The 9,776-nt window shown below is 33.8% G+C and overlaps 1 protein-coding gene across 1 annotated transcript; it reads right to left on the minus strand.

Moving 5' to 3' along the window:
- Window positions 1-8,175: 8,175 nt before the first annotated feature.
- On the minus strand, window positions 8,176-8,713 carry LOC107625146 (histone H4). Its single transcript, XM_016327724.3, has one exon. The coding sequence runs from the start codon at window positions 8,601-8,603 to the stop codon at window positions 8,292-8,294; it is 312 nt and encodes a 103-aa protein (XP_016183210.1). The 5' UTR covers window positions 8,604-8,713; the 3' UTR covers window positions 8,176-8,291.
- Window positions 8,714-9,776: the final 1,063 nt, after the last annotated feature.

Genomic DNA, 9,776 nt, shown 5'->3' on the forward strand with positions numbered 1-9,776 from the left:
GCATTGTGACAATCTTTATTTAAACTTTGATTAGGGTCAATTGTTGGTTTGGGACTATACTTGCAATGCAATTCCTTCTAAAAATTCCTAACCGATGTTTGGCTCTTCATCAAACACTTCCAAGAAATGGAGCACTTCTAAAACTTTATGTGTCAGCTTCAAAAGTAACAATTGGTGGAATGCTAGCTCAAGAAGATGAGGATGACAATGAAAGAGTGATTTATTATCTAAACCGTTTGTTGAATGATGTTGAGAGCCATTATTCTCCAATTGAAAAACTTTGTTTAGCTTTATATTTTTCTTATCTTAAACTTAAGTACTATTTAATTCTTAAGAATGTTCATGTGATTTTCAAGTTTGATGTTCTTAAATATATGTTATCTTCTCTAATCTTGTGTGGTAGAATAGAAAAATGGATGTTAACTTTGATAGAATTTTTTTACATTTTGTTCCTGCAAGAGATTTTAAGGGACAAGTTCTGGCTGATTTTCTAGTTGATCATCCATGTATTAATATTGATGAAAATTTACTAGATTTTATTGGTTTGGTACCTTAAAAGTTATATTTTGACAGTTCATGTCATAAGGGTGGTGTCGGTATAGAAATTTTAATTAGTTTTTTAAATGGTGGGTCAAGTAAATTTCTCTTTAAATTAAATTATTTATGTTCCAATTATGAGGCAAAGTATGAGGCATTAATAATGGAATTAGAATTATTATTAAAAAGAAGGATAAAAAATGTAAAAATTTTTGGGGATTCACAGCTTGTAATTCGTCAAGTGTCACTTGAATATAGGTGTGTTAGTAAAAATTTGATAAAGCATTTCAACATAATTACAAAATTGTTAAGTGAATTTGACAATGTCATTGTGAGGCATGTTCTAAGGGAGTTAAATCAAGAAGCAAATAAAGTGGCCTAAATTATTTCAGATATAAGATCAAGTCTACAACAATAGAAAAGTTGGTAAGGATAAAAGAAACATTTATTCATTTGAGAGAAGGAGAAGTGTTTTTGTTAAAAAAGTTGGACCCAGAAGATTGGAGAGTTCCAATCGTGAAATACCTAAAAAATTCAAACCTCAATGTGGATAAAAAGCTAAAATACAGAGCTCAAAGTTATGTTCTAATGAATATTGAATAATGTGTTGTTTAAAAAAATATACTAAACGAAAATCTCTTGACATGTTTGGGAGAAAAGAAGCATATTTAACTCTTGCCGAAGTGCACAAAGAAATTTGTAGTGCGCATCAATCAGGAAAAAGAATAAAATAGGTTATAAATAGGAGAAGATTGTATTGGCCAACTATTAAGAGAGATTGTGTAAATTATGCTAGATCTTGTGAAGAGTGTCAAAAGTATGAGAATCTTCAACATATTCCAGCATCAGAATTACATGTTATAAATAAACTATGGTTGTTTAGAGGTTGGACTTTAGATTTGGTTGGGCATATTCATCCATCTTCTTCTAAAAGTCATAAGTTTATTTTGGTTGGTATTGATTACTTTTTTAAATGGGTATAGGTTGTTCTTTTGAGGGAGATAATTCACAATAAAATAATTGATTTTATTCAGGAGCATAATGTACTTAAATTTGAAATTTTTCAATCTATTATTACTGATCAAGAAACTATATTCATTGAAAAAAGATCATAGAATATACTAAATTTAGGGATATAAAAAAACTTTTTTCTACACCTTATTATGCCCAAATTAATACACAAGTAGAGATAATGAATAAAATTTTGATCCCATTAACTAAAAAATACATTGAAAGAGCCAAAAAAAAATACCATTACAACTTTACAAGTGAGTGTTGTAAGAAAGAAAAGCATTAAGTCAAAGAAGGAGTTTTTCAATAGTATTTTTTTTTACTGAAAATATCACTTTCTCTTTCTTACAAATTATTAGATAAAATATACCTTATATACTATAATCTATATTAGATTATTATTGTTGTCGTCATTGTTATTGTTTTTCTTTGTTTAAGTAATAGATGAAAATTATTAAAATAAAAGAGTACTCTTATTTGTATTTTAAAATAACATTCCAAAGTATTTTATTTTGTACTGTTTAATATGTGTTTTCTATCGAAATGCATATATAAAGTATATATTAAAAAATTATATATATATATATATATATATATATATATATTATTAAAAAATAAAATAAAAAATAATAATATTAAAAAACAGTGATAATAAATGAAAAAATATACATATTTATATGAACCGCGTTTGTTTGTAATAAACAATAAAGTTTTCTCATTTTTAATAATAATATATTCTTAAGTGAAAAATTTTGGAAGCATTATGTTAAACAAAAAATATTATTTAAAAAAATAATATAAGAAAATAGTTATATATTAGAGTTCTTGTATATTTAGCCTATGGTATTTATTTTTATTTAAGTCATTTGACCATCTAATTAAGTTTGAAACTTTTAATTGAGGGTTAGGGGTGGCAATATGCACCCTACTTGTAGGTACTCAACTCAATCTAATTCGGTCGGGTAGGGTTGCTAATCTGATTCACGGCGGGTAGGATAAAGTAGGAGTGTGCATGGGCCGGGTGAAACCGGGTTTGGTGTGACCCAAACCCGGCCCGAAATATGTACCGAGTCCATTTATGAGACCCGAACCCGACCCTAGACCCGATGAAACCTATACCATTTCGGGCCACGACTATACCGGGTGAAAACCGGGCCATTCACATCACCTTACCTTTTCTAAAATTAAAACATAACCATTAACCACAATCAATACTAATATTGTCTAATAACACTAAATATTTAAGTCAATACAAACAACACAATATTATACATTAGTCTTAAAGTCTTGTGCATTCTAAATATAAAACATTAACTTAGTCTTATAATAACTAAACAAATAAAAATATTAAAGTTTACAAAACAATAATTCCACATGAATAACCATCATCCATCAATAGCCATTAATGTTGTCAACTTGTTCCTTATGATGTGGATGCATTAGTGAAACCTACAAAACATATAAAGCTCCTCATTTTTCATATAAAAGATTATTACTTGAAATAAGTAAGTTACAAATAATAAAAATATCATGAATGTACCTTCAACAATCTTCTGACTGCTATCAAATAAATCAAATTCTTGATCTCCATCTCTTTGTTTAGAAGGGCACAACCAACTTTGAGTGCATATCAAAGCTTCAGCCATTAATGGTGACAAAGAGCTACGGAAGACATCAACCACACGTCCACCAGTGCTAAAGCATGATTCAGAAGCAACAGTTGAAACTGGAATACCTAAGATGTCACGGGCTATGAGAGAAAGAATTCTGTATTTTGAAGCATTCACTTTCCACCAAGCCAATATATCAAAATTCTCATCTTCCACAGTATCCTCGCCCAAATATCTCTCCACATCTGACTTGCTATCTGCATTAGCCTTCTCTCTTTTTTGTTTTTTCCACATATTCACTCTATTTTCAGAAACGCCCTTGGCACCAGCTGAGACTTTAATATTGTCATCAAAAATATCTCTAGATGAATCCCCACCATCATCCCTCCTTTTATCATCGGCAACCTCTTTTTCATAAAACTTATGCAATGTGTCTAATGTGAGTTTAACAAAACCAGTCATGTTAGTAGACACTTCCTTGTCATAAACATCCTCCAAATACCAACAGAGATAATCTAGTTTGTACCGAGGATCCAATACAACAGCAACAAGTAACAATGGATTAAATTTGTCAACCGGTCCCCAATATTTATCATATTTATGTTTCATAGAACATGCCATGCTTCCTAACAATTCAGAATGATTTTGGCTCCAAGATGTTAATTGAGAAGCAACAGATGCAATTTCATGAAAACATTTGTTCGATGTAACATGCAAAGATGATGAGAAACTCAAAGTTATCTCATAGAATATTCTCAAAAAGTCAATAAATAATCTAGCATGTTGCCAATCAAGTGGTGTTGGTGGACCAACTTTCTTTTTTCCCCCATTGTCCTCTCCAAACCATCTAAGATAATCAGGTTCTTCATCATAAAGTCTATCAAAAGCTTTTTCAAATTTCTCGGCATGTTCCAACATTAGATAGGTAGAGTTCCACCTAGTTGGAACATCCAAGCACACAAGACTTTTATATTCAATTAACTCAGCCTCAATGCAATCTTTAAAACTTTTAATCCTTTGAGGAGAGGACCTAACATACCTGACAGCATTTCTAATGCTTTCAATTGAAGTTTGTTTCTCTTTAATTCCTTCGTTCACTATCAAATTAAGAACATGAGCGCAGCATCTCACTTGCATATACTTTCCTCCACACACCAACCCACCTCTTGCACCTAATTTCCTTTGAAGATAAGTAATAGCTCCATCATTCGAACTTGCATTATCTACTGTGATTGTGAAAACTTTTTCAATTCCCCACTCTCTCAAACATTTCTCGATTTCTCTGCCTACCGTATCACCCTTGTGGTTCTCAATGTGACAGAAATTTATAATCCTCTTTTGTAACTTCCATTCGTCATCAACAAAATGTGCAGTCAAACTCATATAATTATAATTTTGATTTGATGTCCAGCAATCAGTTGTCAAACAAACCCGAGCACATGACTTTGCCAACCATTCTTTTAGCTTTTTCTTCTCATCTAAATACAGTTGAAAGCAATCTCTTGAGACTGTCCACCTAGATGGTACCGTAAATCTTGGTTCAAAACGATTTAACATCTTACGAAACCCAATCCCCTCAACAACTTTAAATGGCATCTCATCTAGTACAACAAACTCAGCTACAGACTTCTTACAATCTTCCAAGTTATAACCCTTAAAGGCTTTGCATAGATCCTCTTCCTCAATTTTGGGCATATAGCCATGAAGTGTCCCCTTCTTCCCCTCTTTAGTAAATATCCACTTATGAGCACTCTTTAAGTGCTTATTTAGAGAATTTGTTCCATGCTTAGTAGGATGACAACTGTATTTTTTCTGACAATGATTACATTTGGCCTGGTGCTGTCCCTTTGTCTCAGTCAACGGAAGTTCAGTAAAATGCTGCCAAACATACGATTTCTTTCCCCTACGAGAAGCCTCTGGAGTCTCAATGTTTGTATCCTTATCTCCTTTATCCCCTAAATTCACAATACAGTGAACAAAACAAAAATCAAGTAAACAAATTAGCAAAAAAAATCAGCAAACACCAATTTTATAATCAACTAAGTTCACAATAATCAACTAAATTCACAATAATGATCAACTAAATTCATAATACAGTGAACAAAACAAAAATCAAGTAAACAAATTAGCAAAAAAAAAATCAGCAAACACCAATTTTATAATCAACTAAGTTCACAATAATCAACTAAATTCACAATAATGATCAACTAAATTCATAATACAGTGAACAAAACAAAAATCAAGTAAACAAATTAGCAAAAAAAATCAGCAAACACCAATTTTATAATCAACTAAGTTCACAATAATCAACTAAATTCACAATAATAATCAACTAAATTCACAAAAAACTGAACAAAACAATAATCAAGTAAATAAATTAGCAAAAAAAAATCAGCAAACACCAATTTTATAATCAACTAAGTTCACAATAATCAACTAAATTCACAATAATGATCAACTAAATTCACAATTGACAATACAATGAACAAAACAAAAATCAAGTAAACAAATTAGCAAAAAAAATCAGCAAACACCAATTTTATAATCAACTAAACAGTACACTGAGCAAAATAATAATCAACTAAATTCACAATAATCAAAGTTCACAATAATAAAGAATCAACACCCACAATCTTAATCAGAATTCTAAATTTCTAATAATCAAAATCAACAACCACATCCCTAAATTCACAAATTTTTATAATCAAATTATCAAAATCCCTAATCCCCAATCACAATATTAATTAAATAACAAAATTAATTGTTTACCTGAGAAGAAGACCGGAGAAGAGAGCGGAGCAGAAGGAGAAGGACTAGCAGAGAAGCAGGGAAGAAGACGACCGAGCCCGGCCTAGCACAGATGCGACACGTGACGAGAAGCAGGGCAGCACCATCGTCAGTAGAAGGAACGGCTTCACCAGAGACTCAAGACTGGGGTAGTGGGGTGAGACTTCCTTGTGCGTGCTTCCTGGGAAGACGAGGACGGAGTAGCGGGCGACTGCGTGATGCGTGCTTGCTGCTGCTGGGAGTGCGTCGTCCGTGGCTGCTTGCTGGGAGATTGAGAGTGGGCCGTGGGGAGAGAAGATGAGGTCAGGGGTCACTGGGTCAGCGTCGACCGTGGGAAGTGGCGGAGTGGAGACTGCCGAACTGCGGAGTGGGGAGTGGGGAGTGGGCTGAGGTTGAATGAATGAGGGAGTGAGCCAGTGAGGTTGAATTTCTCAGATCTGAAGTGAATGCGTTAATGCCCTAGCCCCCTTTTCCCCTGATTCAATTTGACAAATTGTATAGCATAGCACTAAGCCACTAATGCAGTATTGCACTATAGCGCATATTAAGTTATCGGGCCGCCGGGCCGGGTCCGGGTGACCCGAGCCTTGGCCCGGTCCCGGCTTCATTTAGTTCCAAGGTTTCATTTTTTTTTCCCGGGTCAACCCCGGGTCTCTTCGGGTCCGGGTCTTAATGGCCCAAATTTCATCGGGCCCGGGTTGGGTCTCGGGCCGGACCGGGCCGTGCTCACCCCTAGGATAAAGTACGGGTAGAGTTCTCGTGCGGGTCGGATAGGGTAAGGGTTGAGTCTCAATCCTATACGACCAATCCGCACCCTATATAACTATATATTATATACTTATATAAAAATATGTTTCAAGTAGATGTTGAACTAAAGACCTCTCACTAAATGCAAAAGATCCTTAGCCATTAAGAGAGTATCATTAATTAATAATTTAATATTTTTTTACATAAAAGTAAGTTCTATTTTAAATTATCACCAAATTATATGTTGCATCTTCTTTGTAACCAGTGGGTAGGGTCAGACACCCGCAGATTAAAAACAGATAAGGTTAGGGTTGGGATATTCTCAATTCACGAATAGGATTAAAATTAGAATATTCTCAACCCGCGGATAAAATTAAATTGGATCCAAATCCTATTCTACTCTACTCATTACCACTCCTACAGCCAGCAAAAAGTGCGAAAATGGTTGCGAGTATAATTCGAAGATGCTAAAAGTGTCGTGCAAAAGTGTAACAGTCAATTGACATAAAAATTCTATAAATAGAGTCTTATGTTAACATTGTAGGAAGTTCAATTTCTTTTGAAAAATTTTTAAAAATCCAAATAACTCTTAAGCCATTGGCATCACCAAATAAAATTAAAAAATCTTAAGTAAATCATAAACTCAAATATTTATAATTTACTTTTTTAATTTCTTTTTTAATAAAATTTATTTGCTTTTATACCTTCTTTTTCTTTACATTTGCCTTTCCTTTTTCATCCTTTTTCATCATTTTTTTAATTCTCAGTTTCTTTAATTTTTGCCTTTGGCACCCTACAATTTTTCTTTTTCTTTTTATCTGTTAATTTCGTCTCTTTAATTTTTATTACCGCTACAATTGAAGGATTAAGATACCCATGTTTTTTCATAGAATAAAATTTAAGTAAAACAATAAAAAATATAACATTTTTTACTTAAGAAATGGGATTAAGATTACAAACCTTGTAATTCTTATTCGTTTAAAGTCTGATAAAAACCTAAAGATAATTTTTTTATTAACTACAGGACTAAAAGCCCAAGGACAACAGAAAAAATTACATCGAAATATTGAAAAAACTGAAAAGCAAATGCCTCTTTTAATCAGCATCAAACTGGACAAAAGAGGTAAAGAGGACACATCTAACTGATTTTTGAAGATGAATGGTTAAAATATTAGCGCATCCATTTCCTTCGGAGAAGGATGGTTTATAAGCATGATCCAAGAAATCCAAAAGGAGCTCCAATTTCATATACAAGGGGGAAGCAAGCACGAGTTTAAGTTGCATTTTTAAATAGGCTCCATTTCATTTAATAAACACATTTTCGCATTTGAGGTACTTACAAAATTTGCGCTGGCAGCAACAAAACATCCATCTTCAATGTGGATAATAACACAAGCTGTGTTTCCGGTATACTTAAAACTCTTCCTAAAAGTTATATACGTTACTTATTCAGCTTAACAGTTTATAGAATAAGCACATAAGATTCCAAAACAAGAAAGTATTTATTTCCATTTCCTCAAGATCCAAACTACACTTCAACGAGCTCAATAATCCATGAAACATTTACAAGCAGGAGCAAATACTAAACCCTAGAATGAATCAACCACCGAAACCGTAGAGAGTCCTTCCCTGCCTCTTGAGGGCATAAACAACATCCATGGCAGTAACGGTTTTGCGGCGAGCGTGCTCGGTGTAGGTAACGGCATCGCGAATGACGTTCTCCAAGAAGATCTTGAGGACGCCACGTGTCTCCTCATAGATGAGGCCACTGATTCTCTTGACGCCTCCCCTGCGAGCCAAACGGCGAATGGCTGGTTTCGTGATTCCCTGAATGTTATCACGAAGTACCTTTCTGTGCCTCTTCGCTCCTCCCTTTCCCAATCCCTTTCCTCCCTTTCCACGACCTGACATTTTCAAACACTAAAGAGAAAGAGATGCGCGGAGAAGCTTTTTCTGTTGAGATTTGATTTTGAGTTTGATGTCGTTAGCACAGAACTTTAGTCACTTTTACATTGCGAACTGTGTGTTTTGGGTCTGCTATATAGGTGGGAAGTGTGGTATCTGGGTCGTTGATTATGGGAAAATGGACGGCTTGAGATTGCGATCCTCGTCTTGTGGTTTTTAATGGTTTTGACCGTTGATTAATTTGGATCGACGGTATGAGTATGCGAGTGATTTTTGCGGATTACTGACGTGGCATCTTTCTCGACGTGGTAAGTATTCTTTCTTAGTTTTTTACTTTTTATTTTTCGTATGCGTCTGTGTTAGATTGACGTGGTGGATAATCTATGCACAAATTACATAAATAAATAAAATGCATCCCAAAATTATTTTTATTATAACATTTTCAAAATGAGTATGTTTTAATTTTGTACTTATTTTATACAAATTATTACAAAAGGTAGATATTTCAAAATTTATACAAAAGTGCTAAGGGTGTATAAAGTCCGATTTAGTCCGGTGACAAAGTTCGAAATTGAGAGATAAACCTTAAAGTAGTCGTTGAAGTTGCACTCGAGTCTTATAGTAGTTCTTGAATTTAAAAGTTATCCATATTCATTCTTGAAGTTGCACTTTGGAACTCAGACTCGTCTTTTCGGCACATTTCGTCCATCTGGCGCAACCGGAAAGCTGAGTTGGTCTTTTTCGTAACATGTTGGCAAAGAAACGGCTAGTTGATGTGATAGAGTAAACTGTTCTGATTCAATTTGGTCACTTAATTCAAGTTAAAAACTCTAATTCCCAATTTTAAAAAACCATCTCTACAGTACTCACTCTCTTCATTCTGTCCACAGAGGGATGAATTGGAGCACCACCATGTCCACCAAATCCAACAGGAGGCTCATGTATCTCTCGCCTTACTTCTCTTGATCCAGATCTGTAAAGTACAATGATAAAATTTAGTAAAGAGGATATCTGATGAAACAAATCATACGTTCAAAATCATCATATGCAAACAATCGTTTAATACAAAGTATGAAAGTACAACCAAAAGTTTATTTTCGATATGAGTACAGACTTTTATTTATACAAGTTTCATATCCTAGATCGAAATTGTGCGTGTAAGTGCTCAATGCAATATTT

Source organism: Arachis ipaensis, chromosome B2 (genome assembly GCF_059453495.1).
Source record: "Arachis ipaensis isolate K30076 ecotype BB chromosome B2, ASM5945349v1, whole genome shotgun sequence".
Lineage (NCBI taxonomy): Eukaryota > Viridiplantae > Streptophyta > Magnoliopsida > Fabales > Fabaceae > Arachis > Arachis ipaensis.

Excerpts from the sequence above, each read along its gene's own strand:
- LOC107625146 (XM_016327724.3), bottom strand. The coding sequence starts at position 8,603 with ATGTCAGGTCGTGGAAAGGGAGGAAAGGGATTGGGAAAGGGAGGAGCG.